Consider the following 20,571-nt stretch of genomic DNA (forward strand, 5'->3'; position numbering starts at 1 on the left):
TGAAATGATATGTAATTTTCCCCCATATAGACACGCCCCAGTCACAGACACGGGTCAGCTGACAGTGAGATCAGCATAAAGCCTCATCACACGACCTAGCGATTCATTGCAGCACAAACACCATCATCCGACTCAGACCCTATTCAAAACACGACACTGCTGTTCGAAAGAAGCCGTCATGATGCTTCTCACGCTTCTTTTTATCTCCACAGGTAATGTATATTTAGTTTTTTTTACTGACCTCTTCGTTGTTTTTGACGTTTTAGTTGTAAGAAGTGTGTCATATCTGCAGATAATGGCGGAGGAAGTGTTTGGTAAACATGTCATGTAGGTACTGAAAGTCGAGCCTGCTGAAATGTATTTGACTATAACATGTCCACGCCCTAACTTGTTCTGCTAGGAAAGCCAGAATAAAGAATATTCTCTATTAATAGTGATATTAATATTGTGGTTCCGATTTGTTTTTTAGCATATCTGTCGTGTTGACGTGCTGTGCTAACGGGCTAACTGATTTTTTTTCTGGCTAACTTAAGTGTTTCAACAACAGGCTAGTGCCCTCGATAATCTCATGACGGTTTACAAATATTTAATTCAAAATAATGTAACTTATGTGTTGGTTTCGCCTATATCGCGATCTTTTTTCTTTTTTTTTACGTGTGTTGCGTAAATATCTGGTCTAAACTCTGAAGTGTATCTTATCCATTCCGCATCTGCCGATTATTTAGTCTGAAACCGATGTAAATGTTGATAATGATTATACTCGTTGTATTTTTAATTTCGTTTCTTGCACTTGGATTAGAATCTTTTCCGCATATGACGCATCACTTCTTATAACCTTCATCTCGTGCCTAATCGATGTAAATGATTTCATCAACTTTATCTCTTTCTTTTGAGCCCTGACAGAAGTCATGTGTCTGGATGTTGACACAGTGAATTAAACCTATTTATCAGCGCTGCCCTGATGTTGATGTACTCCATACTTTCAGCCTTAGTTTTCTTGACCAATCACATGCGTTATTACTTGTATCCAAGCAAGTTTAGTTGCTTAGTTCTTCAAAATAACGTCTGTTCTCACTTCCAGGGGTCAGACCCGTGCTACATGAGTATTTTCCACATCCTCTTCTGTGTTCCTCTTTAGGATTTCTGCTTATGGTCACAATTTAACAGATTTTATTAACAGAGATCTGCTCATGGAAACGAAGGGGTCTCGAAGCATAGTGTTCTTGTGTGTGTGTGGTCAGTTAGAGCTTCTAGCTTGTGAAAAATGTTATTAATAAAACTACAAATGCCTCTCAACCACAAAATGTTTCACTTCCCTTGACATGCAGTTTTCAGTGATTGCACAAGAGGAAGCTGGGCCTAAAAGACCCTGAGCATGCATTACTATTTATAAAAGTTTAGTGTGATGATTGATTGGCAATGGCATTTCGTGAATGTGATTTGTTTGCTTTCGACTTATCACTGGGATCACGTCTGTTTCAGGCTGTTGATCACATTAAGTGTTTTTGTAGATGTGTGCATGCATCGCTTTACTAAGTAACTGCTGTAATTTAATAATTTTTTCCCCTAAAGTAAGGGATTACTTAGAGAACTTTTTCTGTAATCTAATTAGTCAATTCTGATATGATTGCATTTAAATATGGAATATAGTCTAAAGAACAAATTTGTTTTTGGCTATTGGCTTTAAAATTAATTTGTTTTTAAATGTAACTTCTTATACTTTGGTCAGTTCATGAATAACTTTTGCAATTTAATATATTTGAATGAATTAAGAGCAGTTTCATGTCTATAGTTGTATTGTTTAGCCAGTTGGGGCTGATCTGATATTTAGGAAGTAATAAGTAATGCAATACGTTTTCGAGATTAACTGGTATTTGGTACATAATCTAATGGATAGTTTCACTGACGTAATTACTTTTTAAGAGTAACTCGCCCAACCCTTTCTTTGTACTTTAAGCTTTTTGCAGTTCACTCCAGTGTAATTTAAAGCGTATGCCATTGTAGTCTCCATTAACATGGAGCTCAAACTGCATAGGCAGTCTATAAAGGTCCCGTTCTTCGCGATTCCGTCTTTCAAACTTTAGTTAGTGTGAAATGTTGCTGTTAGAGCATAAATAATACCTGTAAAATCATAAAGCTCAAAGTTCAATGCCAAGCAAGATATTTTATTTAACAGAAGTTCCCTTTCAAAGCCTACAGCGAGCGGCCGGTTTGGACTACAGCAGGAAGTGCAGGGATGTAATGACGTCACTAGAACCGTTTGTTGACTAACCCTCCGCCCACAAGAACACGCAAAATAGGGGGCGTGGTCTTGTTGCTCTCCCACGTGGAGAAGAGCGCGCATTCAGCGCTTGCATCTCCCCGTTATGGTAAGAGGCGGGATCTTTCTGGGCAAAGTGCGCTAAGCTGCTGTCCAATCACAACATGGGAAGCGCTGGCCCAATCAGAACTCGTTACGTGTTTCTGAAGGAGGGACTTCATAGAACAAGGAAATCATCAGGCCGTTTTAAGGACAGAGGAAACAGCGCTGTATAGATAAGTTAATTGTGTAACACATTGTGTTTTGTTTTTACATGAACTCATGTTATGCTGCACACTGTAAACACAATCAAAGCTTCGAAAACACGTGAAGAACGGGACCTTAGGTTAGTTCACACAAAAATGAAATTTGTCATTAATGACTCACACTAATGTCGTTCCACACCCGTAAGACATCCGTTCATCTTCAGAACACAGTTTAAGTGTTATTTTATATTTAGTCCGAGAGCGTATCTAAGTGTATGCACACTACTGTCCATGTCCAGAAAGGGAATAAAAACATCATCAAATTAGTCCATATGTGACATCAGTTTATTAATAAGAATCTCTTGAAGCATCAAATACATTTTGGTCCTAAAATAACGCAAACTAACACTTATTCAGCATTGTCTTCTCTTCCCTGTTTGTTTTCAAACCTCAAAGATTCAAACGATTATGAATCAGTGTATTGATTCCTGTCAAACTGCTGAAATCACGTGACATTGGCGATCCGAATCATGAATCAATCTGCTGATTCAATACTGTTTGAATCTTTGTTTGAGGTTTGAAGACAGTCGTAGCTGTTGTTATTTTTGGACCAAAATGTATTTTCGATGCTTCAAGAGATTCTAATGAACTAACAGATGTCTCATGGACTACTTTGATGTTTTTATTCTCTTTCTGGCCATGGACAGTATAGTGTGCATAGACTTGGATACGCTCTCAGAATAAATATAAAATATCTTAAACTGTGTTCCGGAGATAAACGGCGGTTTTACGGGTGTGGAACAACTTTAGAATGAGTCATTAATGACATAAATTACATTTTTTGGTGAACTAGTCCTTTTAAGAGAATTTGAAGTGCAAGTACATTATGGTGTGTAGGGCAAAATGCTGTTATAATAATAACTTGTATAATACTGGTCATTCAAAGTCACTGACTGAGTTTTACAGATTTGGTTCTTGGGCCACAGGTTTATTGCATGGTGCTTTCTCATATTCTGCACTTTCGCACCTATTAAGCTTTTATTGTTAGGCAGTTTCTGATTTAGATTGCAGTGGCAGAAGTGACCGTCTGGTGGTTAGTGTTTTTCATAGGTCCATGCGTAATATTCGCTGTGATCTTAGGAAAAAAAAAAATGTATCTGATTGCTTGTGTCGGCATTTTGGCCGGTACCCAACGTGTGATTGGTTGTCGTTTGCACGCAGTGATGTCTGAAATCACTTTATTATAATGGTTAAAGAGACTGTTTACTGAAAAATGAAATTTCTGACAATACTCGCCCTCATGTCGTTCCAAACCTGTAAAAACCTTTCATCTTTGGAAAACAAATGAAGAAATCTGAGCGCTCGCTAACCTCTCCATTGACAACAATTTAATAACCACTTTCAAAGTCCAGATAGGCAGAAGAGCCATTATCATTAAAACAGTCCATGTCACTCTAGTGGTTCAACCTTAATGTCATGAAGCAACGAGAGCTACTTTTTGTGCGCAAAAATACAATTTCTTCTAGTGTCTTGCGTAGTAACCGGGCAGCGCTTTCAGAATACTGGCTTACCATTGGCTGAAATCATTAGCCTACTTTACTAGTCTAATTGGGTGGGCAGAAAGCTGTAATCAGAAATTATATATACATATTTAGCAAAGTAAGAACTAATACAACAAAGAAACAAATGTGTAGGCTACAAAGTTGCACAAGTCTGACTAGTTTTCAGATTGGTAATGCTGGATACTTAGTGTTGGTTTCTTTTGGTTTGGGTCTTTAGGAATGTTTGTCAGTTTAATTTCTGAGTCATGTGATGTTGAGTCATTGAGTATTATGAGTACTCTGACATTTGTTACAGTGTCAGAAATTTGTTAGCTTTGAACTTGTTGACAAAACTCAGATGTGAAAGAACATGTCTTTTTGTTATAGATGCTGAGCTGGTGGAAACTAGATCATAAGACTGCTCTTGCTCCTAGTTTTTGTCAGTGCATGTGTCATGTCAAATGATAAAATGATATTGCCTACAACAGTCAGAATGCAATCTGCAATCCCCCCCCCCCCCCCCGCCCTTTTTTATGTAATTTTTTTTATTATAAATGGCATTGGAGTAGGAGTAATAATTCTTCTGATATGTTCCTGTCCAAAGCCTGTTTATTCCGGATTTGACTGTTCATTTAATAGGAAGTGTTAAAGGAACTATAGGCATTGTACTTGGTAGTGTCTGTATTAATTGGCTTAAGTTCTGGGGAATTTCCATGCATGTACTGGTGTTTTTTTTCCCTCCCTCTGCTTCTCTTCAAATCCAGTTTCAGTTCTATAAAGCCAAAGTAGCCTTGTTCTGCTATCTTAAACTAGTCTCAATAGCAGAGGTGTCAGTAACCTTACTTGCATTACTTAAGCCCCCCCCCCCCCCCCCCATTGGTTTGTACACGATCCATCACACCATCGACCTAAGCTTTTGTCCTTGATAAGCTAAGTAGATTTGAAACCTGTGTTTACTTACTTTGAGTAAAAAGCTTGTTGATACTTTGACTTCTGTTGCTACAGAAGACTTTTTAAACCCTGCCTATACGGGTGGCAGTGGCTCAGTGGTTCATGTAGGTTGGCCACAAACCAAAAGGTTGGTGGTTCAATCCTTGATTCCACCTGACCAAGTGTCAAGGTGTCCGTTGGCAAACTCCTGATGAGCTGGATGGCTACTTGCATGGCTGACACCACCGTCCGTGAATGAATGGGTGAATGTGAGGCAATGTGTAACGCACTTAGGTAGCCATGGGTCTGTGGTAAGCGCTTTATAAATGCAGTCCATTGACCGTTTACTATGCTCTTACCAGAGTAAAGTGACTACTTTTGACACCTCTGCTCAATAGTAGTTCAGCTCAGAAGTTCTGGTTGTCTGAGCCTAATGTTTGAAAAACCTGTTTTTGTCACCTGGCTGTAATTCCACTTGTCAATTTTTAAAAAACATGTCATAATTAGTTCTGATCAGATAAGAAATCAGAGAAAATCTGGCAAATTGTGAGGTGAGATCTGTTGCATAGGCCATTACAGGTCTGTGTGACCACTTGAATATCAGTAGATTGTTCTGAACATATCTAATGTGTATCGTTTTGTTTTTTTGTTAGCTGTGGCAAGTCCACTGTTGGGTAGGGAGCAGTGTATCCACGGCCCCCCCTACTGGTGCCAGAATGTCAAGACCGCTTCTCTTTGTGACGCTGTCCAACACTGCCAACAGAATGTGTGGAGCAAGCCTCAGATGGTGCGTTGACCTGATTCTCAGAAGCTCTTTAGTATGCCAGTGCATAATTCATGAGCACTAAGTGTATAAAGCCTTCTGTCTTGCAGAAATCTGTGCCATGTGATCTGTGCAAAGAGGTGTTGATGGTGGTGGAGCAGCTTTTGAAGGATAATGCCACAGAGGTATGCAAACATGATGACACTGGAGTTTTGAGTACTTTTTACTGGAGGTCAAAGTCTGAATTCTTGTTTTGACTCTAGAGCGAACTCCTCGGATACATGGAGAAGGCCTGTCAGCTGATCCCTGATGAGGGCCTGTCTTCCCAGTGCAAGGAGATCGTGGACAACTACTTCCCCATTCTCATGGGCATCATTCAAGGAGAGCTGGTGAGCTGAATACTTTCCTTCCCTTTTAACTGAGTAACAAATTTCCCTTTCGGTTGATGTGTGAATCGTACATGGTGGGTGTTCAGTTACGGTACTTTCAATAACTTTTTCAAACAAGCGAGTCAAAAGAAAATGATTCATGATGTTACAAACGTGAAATTTTATGCTTTATTTATTTATTTTGGATGGGTTTCTGATGCAAAACTTTTTAAACGATAATTTGCTCAAAATAAAACTTAAATTATACTTTGATTTTTACAGGTACACAGGGCTCTGGTGTGACTCAGTTTGTCCAAAAAAATCATGCAAAAGTAGTACATGCTTTTGCACATTGAGTTTGTGCACTAATCGGTTGTTTCACAAGGCGGTTGTTTCACAGAAGATGGAGGAAAAACAAAATACCAGAATAAGACACCCGCACTTGTGTGAGGAAGTTATGAGACTGCTGCAAATTTAGCGCATGCACTGGTCAAAGGTGACACTTTCTAAGAGCATCTGGAAACACTTTTTAATGCAAGTACAGCAAGCTGGTGATGTCTCTGAAATCTTTTTACTTTTGTGTTTTAGCCGCTAATTAGCTTTTAATTATACTGCAGTACTGAATGACTATCTCCACCTCCCCACTATTAACACAAATGAGAGGGGGATGGAGATGTGAGGGAGGATGTTTCAGCCAAGACTTTTTACTGCGACGAGTCAAAGTACTCTCAGAAGTGCTATTTCACCATATATTATAGTTCTCTGTTTTAATCCGCTTAGAAAAGCGCCATGTTTTATTTTGTCGCCATACTTGATCATTCAACTATTTGTGTAACTGTATTTAAAAAGGGACCGCGTTTAGGTGTTGGGTCGCTTCTAACTTGATCTCTGTTTGGTACCATATACCCCTTTTCCACCAGAATGAACTGGGTGCTAGTTCAGTGCTAGTGCTAGTTGGTTTGACTGACGAGCCGTATAAGAACCATTTGGCTTTCCACATGCTAAGAGCCACAACAGAGCTAGAGCTAGATCTTGCGTCACTGTATAAGTCTCCTCTTTCTCAGCAATACTAGCGAGGCAGCGGGAAACAAACGCACACAAGGCATGTTCTAGATGCATCGCTTCTGCATATATCAAAATACCGCGTGAGTGATTCAAAAGCATAAGGAGTCATTTGCTCTCGCTGTTATTTTGATCTCATACGGCGTTCAGGCTGCACAGCGCCAACGCATCTCGAACAAGCCTTCCATCAACAATGGCGACTGTTGCGCTACTATTGAGTCACATGGCTTTATGACATCGTAAATTACCGGCATCCAAACTCAGAGAATCCAACACATTAATGCAGTTCGCCGTAAGTATAGGCGGTGATTACAAATGAGCAGCAGCTTTCCGCTCCATTAGCTGCTGTTTAAAAAATGGTGGATCTCAAGTCTGTCATCTTGTTGACCCTGCCCCCCAGCCGCTGACGCAAGCGGTTCTTACTTCTAGCGCAGCAATGTTTTGGTGCTACTTAAGAACCACTTTTCCTGGCTCGGAGCTGTTGCTTTGGGTAAGGAAATGCAAAGAACCGATTGGAAACTAGACTCTGGCTCTGAACTAGCACCAGCACTGCCTTGGTGGAAAAGGGGTATTGGTGAATGAACTGGGCTTAGTGGGCTAAGCTAAGTGCTATCAGAATGTCAGGGTGATTAAGTGCACGCACTGAGACGAGGGGTATGTATCAACTTGTCTTAGTTAAGGGAATAACATGGTTTAATATGAAGAAGCGGCATATAAAAAGTATCCTTTTAAACTTGATGGACTTTTGCCTAAGAACAAAGCAATTAACTTTCATTTCAATAGCTTTATAAAAGGTCACCCCAAAATTAAAACAAGTTTCTTGTAAAGCCATACTTCCTCTGTGATTGCTGAAATGTCATTAGATTATTGGTCAAGCTAGCCTTGTTCTTCTGTAAAGTAGTATAAATTCTTGTGTGCAACATTTACATGATCCATAGTGACATGTGAAGGCCAAGTATGGGAAACCATACAGTACAGTGGGCATGCTGCAGTGGCCAGGGAGTGATTTTGGGGGTTAGATGCCTTGCTCAAGGGGACTGCAGTCATTTCCTGCTGGTATTGAGGATTAAACCCACAACCTGCACGGCTGCTAGCCTGACAAGCCAGACCCACATCAAGATGTTTGGTCTGGAAACTCCCCATAGACAGGGCTCAATCTGAGGGGTGGGATAAATGGTTGTCTTTCAAACTCCCTCTGCACGCGATAGGATAGCGCAACAACCAACCAGAGCAACGAAGGTGAAGCAGAACTTGTTGATAGATTAAACATTCGCCGTATCCGGTCGGCTAAACTCCGAACACATCTTCCCTTTTTAAGAATGACTTCAGTGCTGTTCTTTTCTCAGAGAAAAGCTTAACTCCAAGTCTTCCAGAGTCATGGTCAAAGCTGATTCGAAAGACCGCCGTTTGCCAGTTTCTGTGTTTACTAGAAGCACGCAAACGCAACTCGGCCGTTGTTATAATGGCCCCGCCCACCAACTCTATACACGATGTGATTGGCCCGGCAAGAGTTAGGGGAATACAGCTCAGAAGGGTATTGAGAGTTGCTAGACGACAATTGCGGGCAGATTAAATTTGCTGCCGCTAGGGTGCGTCTAGATTTCTAGGCTACACGGCTGCACCTTACCAGTCTGACTCTAACCATTAGGCCACGACTGCTTGATACGTTTTAGTAACAATACAACAAAGCATTAAGTTGAGCTCTCCTGTAGTTCAAACTGTAGAGCGTGGTGCTAGCTACGCCAAGGTCATGGGTTCAATTCTCAGGGAAAGCAAGAACTGACAAAAAAAATTTAAAATGTGTACCTTAAAATGCAATGCAAGTCACTTTGGATAGAAGCATCTGCCAAATGCATAAATGTAAAAAAAATAATGTTGAGTTTTTTTAAATCTGTCTCTGTAAAATGTTTTTATCTGGGATGACCTTTTGTAACTTCCGGGTATCTTTGGTTCTAACTCTAGAATGCATGAACTGCATCCCACTTTCCACCTGTGTCCCTAATAAGAGAATCATTCAAACCACCAATTAGAGAAGTTACTCACCATGGAAATTGTTGTTCTTATTAACTGAAATGAACTGGGAGGAAAAACTTACAACTAAATGCATACATCTTCATGACTCCAAAACTAACTAAACTTTAGTCTGACTAGACTGGTCTGATGCTGCTAAGATAATTTGGCAGCTACAAAGCAGCCTTTGTGTAAAGGTCTCTTCCTTCCTGTTGAGCCTTGTGCCATTCAAAGCATCCCAATCCTCTTTAATGAACTGAAGGGGGTCGGTGTATATTCAGCTGCAGATCCTATTTGTGCGTTTTGTTTTACAATGCTTCTGTGTTCCCTTCATCTTGCAGGGTGACCCAGGTGTGGTGTGTAGTGCTATGGGCCTGTGTGTGTCAGTGCAGGCAGCTCTGGCTAAAGCTCAGCTCATGTCCAATGAGATCCCTCAAGTGGACCTAAACCAGCGTGTCAACCCCTTCCTCCTCAACATCCCACAGCTGCTCTACCCCCAGGAGAAGGTCAAGGAGACCACGAAACAGGTGAAGCCGTCACACTTGTATGTTTTAATGCGGATAAACACATTATGTAGTGTTGCCAGCTGCTGATTAAATCATGCATGAATGAATGTCATCCTGTATGTTCCTAAACTGTTTGGTGCTCTCTTCGGTCTGCAGATGAGTGGAGATGTGTGCCAGGACTGTGTTAAGTTCCTCACCGACACTCAGGAGGAGGCCAAAGCCAACGCCTCATTTATCAACACTCTGATCGCACAGGTGGAGAGCCAGTGTGAGCTCCTGGGACCTGGCATGTCTGATATGGTAAGAACAGCAGCATTGCGTTTATTGGGTGTCTGTGCTCAATGTAAAGATGTCATGCTCTGGTGTGCATTGCATGTCTGGTACATATCTTGCTGTCTTATCTCCTTTTTTTTTCTCTTTCTGTCTTCGGTTGAACAGTGCAAGGAGTACATCAGCCAGTATGGCCCACTGGTCTTTCAACAGCTCATGTCTATGGTAAGTCATTTTGCATTTTACATAAAATGTCCTCTGATTTGTTTAGACATTTCAGTGCTTTCAATCGTCCTTTTTTTTTTTTCCACTACCAAAATGGTACTCAAATCCCTTTCTTGTGGCGAATTTTAGCAGTGAGTTTGAAAGTTTTTTTTTTTTTAACTAACTTTATTGCTCATTGTTAGTAAATGCATTAACTAATGAAACCTTTTTTTAGTGTTACCCATTTCAGCTATTTGCATTTGAAATTCAGAAACTTGCCCCTCCCAGTCTACTTCCTAAGCAGCAAGAAGTAGAGTAAATGCTCCTGTTGCAGCAGACGTTTGTCATATTATGCAGAATTTGCAAGAGGGACGGGCTGAACTTGGGATTATCTACAGTCCCGTTTCTCTTAAAGGCCGCACAAGCCGCAAAAAGTATCCTGTTTAAAGGGTCAAAGAGGGGGAAAAATGTTGGGTTGTAAAATGAATTATTTTATAAAAATGTATTAATTAGTAGACCTCATAGGATAAACACACTTAAAATGACCCTTTTAATATGTAGAGCTTGTTGGAAATTGGGTCAATCAAGTGAACAAAGCTGCTTGTGTTCCCTTTCCTGTTAAGACGCTGCCTGTCTGCCAGCTTAATTCACATCTCTAATCACTTGTCTCTTATCCCCCCATTCTTTATTCCCACCTTTTTTCTTTTTCCTCTTGTGGTTTTGTTTGCTCTGGTCTTCAGGAGCAGGTAGGTTTCTCTGAGCTGCTAGTCTCATCCTAGTGTTTAAGCTGTCATGTGGCTAATCACCTTTGCTTTTTTTTATTTTTTCTAATCCAAGTGACCATTGCTAATCTGTGCTGTTGCGTAGAATAGCCACTCACACGCTCTTAAAAGAGCCCTAACCTTGAGTTTTATGTTTGTAGATGTAGTACCAGACTGATCATCCATTATAATAAGTGACGACTGTATACTGGTTCTATTTAACAACAAAATCATTTAATTTTCATGCCATTTTTGGTTCTGTCTGCATTCTTCCCCAAAAGTGACCCTAAAATCCCTGGTTTCCTGAATCCAAGACTATTTGATGTAGTTTAACACTATTTGTCTTTGTAGTGCTGACATTAATCCCCCTTCAAATCCCATGGGTCACAGGCCATTTATTTGACGAGTGCGCCAATCCACACTTAAAAAATATAGAAGACCACCCAGGGACTTTAGCAATACTGTGCTTTGGCACACTTACCAAATGTGCATACTATCTCATACTACTTAGTATAGATAGTATGCACATTTGGATCCTGGGCCAATTTATGGGTTTGAATCGGCGTTAAATTGACTGACTCTGTCTGAGCAGATCTTGACTTGGGGCCTGTCCTAATACCCACACTAGCAGTATCTGCATGATGAACTTCTGGTATTTGGACAGTGTTTAGTTTGGGTGTGTGCAGACCTATTGATTACCTGATGGGGACACTTAACAGAGCTGTTAAAATGTACTTGATCACTATATTTACACTTTTTTCAATAATGTCAGAGTAGTCAATAGGCAGAAAGCAACACTGATTTAATTAAAAGAACCACAAGTGATAAACCATGGATAAGCATTTTAAATGCATATAATCACTGCACCAATAAAATGTTCTATATATGTATATGAGCCATCTTGGAGAACAGTTTTGAGGAGTTGAGCCATGAACAAACTGTCCTTTATTTATATAATATAATAATGACTCAATGTTTTCCAAGATGGGTACTGTCTTTATAAAGTATCTTAAGTTCTCAATCCTTCGGTTTGCATGTAGATGCCCCTCATTATGCTACTGTGTTAGTGTGAGGCTATTTTAGCCTTGTTAGTGGTATTAACTAGCGATTTAATTTCACTTACCCATTGCCCCATAGACAAGCGTTATAAACTAATCTGTTTTTAGAGATAAAACTCTTTACATTAGATTTTCATGAAACCGCATCCCAGAGAACGATCTACTCCGTTACCATCTGTTAATTATGCCTAGGTTTGTTTGTCACCGGAGTTGTCCTTTAATGGAAGTTTACTGGAAAGTTTACCCCAGTCTCACAATATTGGGTCATTTGAGTTCCTACACATGATGAATGATGGGATGGACTCAGAAGTCATATTAGCTGGTGTTAATGTGTAATTTTTAGGGCACTGAGTTTTATCAGACAGTTGTGGGCAATGTCATCTCAAGTGGCTAAGACCACAAGTGTGGGTATTGGGAAAGGCTGTTAAGTTGTTTGTCCAATTACAAAAATAATTGTTAGCCATGTTTAAAGAAACTGATATTTTCATATTTTGAATTGGAACAAACCCTCTTCTTCCCTTTCCCCCTCCCTACCTGAGAGCACACTCAACCACATGATTTTGATTGCATTCATTTGGATGAATGTTAGTCTTGTAATTTAAACCACTTATCAGCTCATGCTTGCACATATTCTGTGTTGTGCATGTGTGGCTGTCATCAGACTGGCAGGATGTGGGATACTGTGTGCATGTGGAGCAGTATCATGGGTAATCAGTTAGTCAGCTGTTGCAATGGATGCTGCATGAAGATATTGTATAAGTTAGTGCCTGTCAGATTCTGCTGTGATCGGTTACTGAGTGAATGTGTCTGTGCCTCTAGCAACCCAAGGACATCTGCGCCCGTGCTGGCTTCTGCCCCATTAAGAGGCAGTCTGTGCGCATGGAGACGCTGATGCCTGCCAAATCAATCCCGGCTGTCAAGATGTTTCCAGCGACCAAAATTGAAAAGCCTGTCCTAACCAAGCCTGCTGAGGTACAATCATAGTTTTCTTGTTAATTAATTGTATGCAATAATTGCACTCTAAATTATATTCAAATCAAACTTAAATGTGAAGGGTATGTGTAAACATCCTGCATTTCTTGATGCATGTGTTTTGACAGAAGCTGGTGCGAGTGCGTGACACCCCTCAGTGTGCCATCTGTGAGTTTGTGATGAAGGAACTTGAGAACATGATTCAGGATCACACATCTGAGGTAGGTTTGAAAAACATTTAGGCTGCATCAAATAACAGATTACCAGTAGAATACATGGAAACAATTAGGCGAGCAAGATTAATGAGCTGTCAAGAGGGTTGATTGAGCCAATGAGATCAGGTGAGACTGACGTGATGTGGTCTTCAATCATTGAAGAGAAAGCAGCTTTATAAACGGGTAATGGTTTTTGCATTCAGGCAATAAGCTAAATTACATGTAAAATAAACACAAAGAAAACACAATGGCCATTACAGTCGGAGACTAACACACATTCAGTACGAGTAAATCATTAACTTTACAAATTCAGTGACTTGAGTCATGACTACAAGAAGAAATTCAGATGTATGGACTAACTCAAACCAAAAAGTCATAAATATGGAATACTTGGCTTAAATTTTTAAACCAAGATGACTAATATTTCAATATTTATAGTTTTAGAATTCTGGTTAGGTAACATTTGAGACTAAGGATATTCAAAATGAAACTGATCAGTTTCTCACACGCTTTCCTCAATTCCAAACACAGAAGAATTTAATTTATCTTCAAAACCATTGAAGATCTTGTGACACCTGGGGCCTGTACTGTAAAGCTAGCTGAACAAACTCAAAGTTGACAGCCAAATCGGCCAGCATCATGGTGCCAAAGCCTGATTGGGCTATCAACTTTTCTATCACTTTAGGTATCGCTCCTGAGCTTATGGTTAACTATTGAGTGCATATGGTGATACTACTGATGGGGATATCAGTAGCAGTGACTTCTTACGTGTTCACTTTGCTGACAGGTCCAATTTCGGTTTGACCTCTTGTCCAGATAAAACCTGCCTCCGAACAGGTTAGCTGCGTTCTCATACAAGTTACTATGGTATCAAACTCTAGTATAAGACTTCATGGTACCCACAACCAAGGGTTGGCGGAAACTAATCTGGTTATCAATCTAAATGATAGACTGGCTCTGCCCTCCTACGTACTTCCACTCAAATGTAATGTTTCCTTCAGTACTCCGTCTGGGATTGCAGTGTGTACTCTGATCAATTTTAACCGCCCAAACCAGCGTTTTTTTTTTCTTTTCGTTTTTTTTTTCTTCTTCATGGAATCTGTCGGCTCAAATCTGCAGACTGGCTCTGACTTTTGTCAACTTGTTCAGATTCTAAATCGGGGGAAAATCGGGGCAAAAATCGGGTAGTGTATTCCAGCCTTAAGTCACTCAATTCATATTACATGACCCATAGTTTGGTGGAATGTACCTTCAATGAAGGGAAAGAAATCTTGCATTTTATGTTCAATATCTTTGTTTCAAAGAGGATTTGGAACAACTCTAGGGTGAAAAATTTGTGGGCATATCCATTTTATAGCAGCTATCAATAGTATGCAAGATTCCCCTATTGAAGATGACATTTGTGAATTTCAGGAAGAGATTATGCAGGCTGTGGAGAAGGTCTGTGATATTTTGCCCTCCTCACTCACGGCTCAGTGCAAGGACCTCGTTGAGACCTACGGGCAGGCCATCATTGAACTGCTTGTGCAGGAGGCCGATCCCAAAACGGTCTGCTCTTTCCTCGCACTCTGCAACGGAGTCAGCCATGTCCGTAAGTGCTGATCATGTTGAAAACAAACATGATATTCCATTATTTTCTCTGGGTGTTCGACATGTGTTGCCTTGCTCATGCTTATTTTTCCTGTCTCGCAGCTGTAATGGACAAGGAAAAGTTTAAGACCGGCGGTTTCTGTGACGTGTGTAAGATGGCAGTGCGTTATGTGGATGGGATCCTGGAGCAGAACGCCACTCAGGCAGAGATTGAGGAGGCTGTGATGAAAGTCTGCAGCTTCCTGCCTGATTCAGTCAGAGATCAGGTAGGTGGCCGCGTCCATACACTTGCAGTACTTCCGACAAAAGGACAAACGATTGATTCAAATTCAGTTTGAAATTGTCAGCACATTTTCTACTGAGCTTTCCTGCATCAGATAGGGCCCTATGACATTAAAAAAGTTGACTTGGTTTATTTGACCCAAATTCAAAGTTTAATTGATATCCCGGAGCATGTCTAATCAAAATAATTCATGGAACTTAACAAATGTATTCAGGTTTACTGTAATAAAAAAATATTGTGATTCACAGACAGTTGGCGACACTGATCCTGGAGAGCCACTGCAAAGTTTATCGCCAACCCTGAACACACTCGCATGCTTGTAACTTTAGTAATTGTGAAGACCTTGATTAGCTGGTTGATTTTGGGTTGGATCTAAACTCCACAGTGGCCCTCCAGGATCAACAGTCCCTGCACAAGCCCTTAATGTTTCACTTATTCATCCAAGTTTGAATCCATCTATACAATACATGATTATGTCTGTACTTCCCACATTGCATAAATCATAGGGCTCTGAAGATACAGTGTACCATTCACTTGACCTCTCTGCCACAGCTGGCATTTGTTAGTGAATGGTTTTGAACCGCATTACGAACCCTGTATACAGGCTGATTCTCAAAGAGCTTGAAGTACTTGAAAATAGCTTTTAAATGGAGATTTAAGTCCTGGAAAACAGCCATATTTATGAAGTTCTTGACTTATTTAAAAAAGTTTCTTTCTTTTTTTTTTGGTGAAAAATTGTATACAAACTTCACGCAAAAATGAACCCTGCTGCCCCTTGGAATAAACCTCCCTTAGACCTTTTCTCGATACGAATTACATCAACATTATAATATTAAATGTTAAATCCTTCAATGAATATTAAGTGCAGTCTCTGTTCCTTGAAAGTCGTGTGTGGGTTGCTGTGGTTGTTCTACTGTTTGGCTGTACACCGGTTACTTTACTTGCCCACCGACAACAGCCCCACTGTCGTTTTTATTTTTTTATAGACATTTAAAATCCATTAGTTCAGTTGGACAACGGACGTTAAAACTATTGTAAGTTTATAAGTGTCACTGACCGAGCATGTGTTCTCCTCCCTGCAGTGCAACCAGCTCATCGAGCAGTACGAGCCTCTGCTGGTTCAGCTGCTGCTCCAGACGCTCGACCCGGACTTTGTCTGCATGGTAAGACTTGCACTGCACTCAAGCTCAAACCATGTGATCAAATGATGAGCCCAGACTCAGGTTTTTTTTTTTTTTTTTTTTGGTGGATGCAGAAGCTGGGAGCATGTCCTGAGGCAGTGCAGAGGCTGCTGGGAATGGAGCAGTGCAGCTGGGGGCCAGCATACTGGTGTAAGAATGTGGTGACTGCTGCTCGCTGCAATGTAAGGATTACCTTTCAGGCACTACAGAAGATGCCAGTTTCTGTTTTGTGCATATAATGTTGTCTTCCACAACAACGGCCTGTGACTTTGTAAATTAATCTTGTGTTTGTGTTGTAGGCCATGGACCACTGCAGGCGCCATGTATGGAGCTAAAGGATGAGGACGATGTTCCACAACAATCTTTGGAAACTAAAGGAGAATTGCTGTAGCGCTACTTTTCTGTTTTGAAATCAATACTTGGGTTTTCTTTTAAAAAGTGGCATTTGAAATTGATTATCACAGCTAATTTAACAGCCTTGTTTCAGGGGAAAGCTTTTACTGAAAGGACATGTAGACTTCTGAGGGGGCAGGGGTTTGGAGGTGGTATGACTGACAGGTGGAGATGTGAGATGCTTGCTCTGAAACTGGAATTTAACTTTTTTTTTTGTGCTACTGTGGGAATTTAAATTTTTTAAAGTAGTTATTTTAGTACAATCCTTTAAATTTGCACACAGCATCTGATGTTTATATGGAAACAGATTGTGCCTTTAAGAGAAGAGGGTCTGAGACCCTTGAGAATGAAGATGAAATGATTTAAGATGCTCCAATATCCCTGCCTCCCTCTTTAACGGCAAATATACCTGCAAGGCCAGTGAAAATCTTTTTTTTTTTTTTTTTTTAAATGGGTGACATTTTGTTTCTAATGGCAGTTGATTCTCTAACATTGTCACTTTGTCTGTTATTAATGCACTGAAGGGGAAAGTGATGTTGACATTCTTCTTTTATCCACTAATTGTTGCCCCTTGCTGATTGATCAGTCACTGCTCCCTGAATGTCAAATTTTATCCTTGTACTTCATACTGTTCAGACAGAGCCTTTTTTTGTTTTCTTTTTTTTTTTGTTGGAAAAAATAAAATTAAACCTCAAATCCATTATCTATGGTTTCCTTGCTTTTAAATGCTTTGAAAGTTAAATGCCATTCAGTTCCGCTGTAGACCTCTAAACCTGTATAAACATTTGTAATGACTTGATCTTCTAATGTAATGTCATGCTTGTATTGTTTCTGGCAATGCAAGCATGACTTTTCCCAATCATCTGTTTAAACCCACCCTTTCTTAAGGTGTGGTCATTTAGCGTTGCTCTGAAAATCCACTTGGTTGACCGTTTGCAGATTTCATTAGTGTTGAAGTTGGTCGCACAATCTCCCCACGCTGACCAACAGAAAGCTACTTGTTTTGAAGCCGACCCTGTGAGCAGTGCTTCATGCACTGCTACACCATTTCCCATACATTTTTTTTTTTTTTTTTGTCCGTTTACTTGTCATTGACTGCTTTATCACAAAATAATCGACTGTTATGTTTGATCATTCACACCTCAAAAGCAAATTCGGCTCTTCCTCCATTTGAGTGCAATGTCCACATCACCACTGATGGCTGAAACTAAGGCTAAGTCCAATTTTTTTTCTTTAAGCCCTTCCCTCACTAACCTCCCTTGTTTTGTTCACTCGATGTGCATCATTGCTTGCGCTGTACAAGTGCTCACTACCAGCAGAAACCTTGTAATGTTTAAATGGAACGCCCTTGATTAAGACTATTAATATACTTATTAATACTAGAATAGTAAAAACACATGGAAATTACATAACTAGTGTAAATAACCATGTCAGCTTAACGGTGCAGTGTGTAATATGAGGATTTATTGACAGCAATGCAATCTAACATGCATAACGGTTTCCAGTGGTGTGTATAAAGACCTTACATAATGTACTGTTATGTTTTATTACCTTAAATTGAGCCCTTTCTATCTTCATACACCACAGGTCCCGTTACAGTGAAGTCTCCATTTTGTGCCGTCATGTTTCTACAGTAGCCCTAAACGGACAAACTGCTTTATAGAGCTGTAGCTGCTCTCTGCTGTCTTAGACAAAATCTTTGTTCTGTGATGGCCACCGTAGCTTCTGTGCTTCGAAAGGAAGAGGTGAGCATTTGCAACTCAACCTCACCACTAGATGCTGCTAAAACGGTGCACCTTAAGGTGCAAACCAAGTGGCAACCTCCCCCAGTTTCTGTTGAAGCCAATATGGAAGTGACTTAACCTGCAATTCCTCGACTGGCCACTAAAGACAGGCTCCAGATGGGAGCAGAATCACATTGAGCCCCATGTTAAAATTCCCAACTTTACAGCAGAAAAAAACATGTTTACAGCCTGGTACAAATTGTGGTTTTGGTCTATACTAATTGTGCCCTTCATGACAACTGTGAGGGGGTGAATTTTTGCTTACAATTTACATTATATAAACACTTAAAGTTCTGCATAATTAGGGGTGTGGCCACTTTGACAGTTGATAGTAGAGGATGGATATCCGAGACGAGCCCGGTGGGCCGGGCCAGGTTCAGACAGATATTTAGAAATGACGTTTGGGCTCGGTAAGGCATCGAACCAATAAAATTTAAAACGGCTTATATAAGTAGCCAATGGGCCTGTTCAACTTAATGCAATGGTTTGTTTTTGTGATTAAAATAAATTTAAAATATTACTCTAACATCTGTCTTCCTGTGTGCGGAAATTCGTTTGTCATTGGGAAACAACAAGCAAAATATGCGTGCAAATTGCCCACGGCATCCTAGTCATTCCAGCCAGGAGGACGGCCTTGAAGCCATCCAGAGTTGATGATGCAATCCTTTTTCTGCATAATCTATCCGTCAAAGTTTAGGCTAATCAAGGTTCTGTAAATAGATCCCATATTGCAGTTTAGTAACCATACAAAAATGGTAAGATAAGTGACTTTCATTTCAATAAGCATTTCAATTGTTACGTTAATGTTGTTCTGTCAGCTTGGGCCATTTTTAGTAGACCTTTGTTCATTTAATTTCAGTTGGGTATTTGATTGGGCTCTGTGTAACGTTTGATCCCCCATGCTGATGCGCTCGTCTGTAAACACTTCAGAATGCCTTCCTACAGTTAATAAAACTGGGCTTTTCACACAAACAAACGTATAAGTGTCATTAGTATATAATAGATTTTAACTGTTGGGCTCAGACATAAATATCTCAATGCCTGTCGGGCTCGGTTACTGCTCTGTCGGACGTTGGCCGGGCTTGGACAGAAAAATGTGGCCCGATCCGCACTCTAGTGGATAGCCATTATGCGCTGTCTGTTAGTCATCGCGTCAGCTCAGCTGCGCCCGTGTCCCGCCTCTTTGACCATTTTCTGTTATTCGGGCGTGACTCCTCGCATTGATGCGCTGCCAAGATGGCAATAGTCGGCTCGTCTCTACTTTACGCTTCAAAACTGCTCTTCAGAATCCTATGGGTTACGTCACGGACACTACGTCCACGTGTTGCATTGTGATCTATAGATCTGCCTGAAGTGTACATACAAAGTCGACTTGCTCCCTTGGTCAAAGTCGAGCGTCTGTCCAAAAAAATAAACTTCCCTCGCCCACTTTGTTGAAGTTGAACACTCTTCAAAATGGCAGCGGGGATTCCCTGAGAGGAAGTTCATGAGTGCATGTCAAAAGTGGAGTTAAACACAGCCCAAGTCCCCGCTCTACTTCACTTTGAATATTTTGCAGTATTTCTTAAACTATGTTGAGGGAAACATGTTTTTATTAATAGTTGTAGTAACAGTTTTAGTAATTTAACATCCTTGGCAACATGCTGCATGTTTTAAATATATAAAAGCAATACCATTTGGCTTTAAAGATTTGCCAAACAAGTCAAAATGAAAGCATACGTAAGGCATAAAATATTAGTATAATTTTTCAGGTTCACAGCATCTGTGTTCAGTATACAACAACTCAAAAATGTAAAAATGTTCAATCAGTGTTACACTTCATGCCACAGTAAGTGTCAGTGATAACTGAGGTAGTGAGTTGTGTGGAATCGGTGTAAGGCTCACACATTTCAGCTTTAAGGTTGAAAGGCTGAAAAGTATAATTTCCTGATTTCAGAGTTCAGATTTTTTTAAAAAATGTGACTGACACTGATTACACAACCAGTGTCATTCCATCACTTCCAGCGATTGATCCGACGCAGCTGCACGTATGCAAGAGTCAGACACACGCACATAATGCCTGTCAGGGCTACCTGGTTCTGCCAAAAACCCCAAGTGCTGTGGTCGATCTCTTGATGATCCATGTACATGTCTCCTGTCATCCTGAGAGAGAGAGAGAGAGAGAGAGAGAAAGAA

The 20,571-nt window shown here is 40.4% G+C and overlaps 2 protein-coding genes across 3 annotated transcripts in view; one reads left to right on the top strand and one right to left on the bottom strand.

Annotated features, from left to right (window-relative positions):
• The first annotated feature begins 54 nt into the window (after window positions 1-54).
• Window positions 55-17,312, top strand: psap (prosaposin). Of its 2 annotated transcripts, none has more exons than XM_067421746.1 (14): window positions 55-212; window positions 5,630-5,763; window positions 5,850-5,924; window positions 6,003-6,128; window positions 9,521-9,706; window positions 9,842-9,985; window positions 10,124-10,180; window positions 12,798-12,950; window positions 13,082-13,171; window positions 14,579-14,756; window positions 14,858-15,021; window positions 16,121-16,201; window positions 16,294-16,401; window positions 16,519-17,312. In XM_067421746.1, exons 1-14 carry the CDS (start codon window positions 179-181, stop codon window positions 16,552-16,554), a joined length of 1,566 nt encoding a protein of 521 aa, XP_067277847.1. In that variant the 5' UTR covers window positions 55-178; the 3' UTR covers window positions 16,555-17,312. The 2 variants fall into 2 exon arrangements, with proteins under 2 accessions (XP_067277847.1, XP_067277846.1); XM_067421745.1 differs by having other exon boundaries at window positions 56-212; window positions 13,079-13,171.
• The window catches only part of abcg2c (ATP-binding cassette, sub-family G (WHITE), member 2c), a 30,281-nt gene continuing 26,773 nt past the window's right edge, over window positions 17,064-20,571 (bottom strand). Inside the window, exon 16 of the mRNA XM_067421756.1 lies at window positions 17,064-20,538. Coding sequence (XP_067277857.1) covers window positions 20,391-20,538 — 148 coding nt within the window. The 3' untranslated portion in view covers window positions 17,064-20,390. The remainder of the gene's footprint in view (window positions 20,539-20,571) is intronic.

The sequence above is a fragment of the Pseudorasbora parva genome, chromosome 17 (genome assembly GCF_024679245.1).
Source record: "Pseudorasbora parva isolate DD20220531a chromosome 17, ASM2467924v1, whole genome shotgun sequence".
Lineage (NCBI taxonomy): Eukaryota > Metazoa > Chordata > Actinopteri > Cypriniformes > Gobionidae > Pseudorasbora > Pseudorasbora parva.

Excerpts from the sequence above, each read along its gene's own strand:
- psap (XM_067421745.1), top strand. The coding sequence starts at position 179 with ATGATGCTTCTCACGCTTCTTTTTATCTCCACAG. Across the intron at positions 5,764-5,849 it reads TGTGGAGCAAGCCTCAGATG|AAATCTGTGCCATGTGATCT; the intron begins GTGCGTTGACCT and ends TCTGTCTTGCAG. Across the intron at positions 15,022-16,120 it reads CTGATTCAGTCAGAGATCAG|TGCAACCAGCTCATCGAGCA; the intron begins GTAGGTGGCCGC and ends TCCTCCCTGCAG.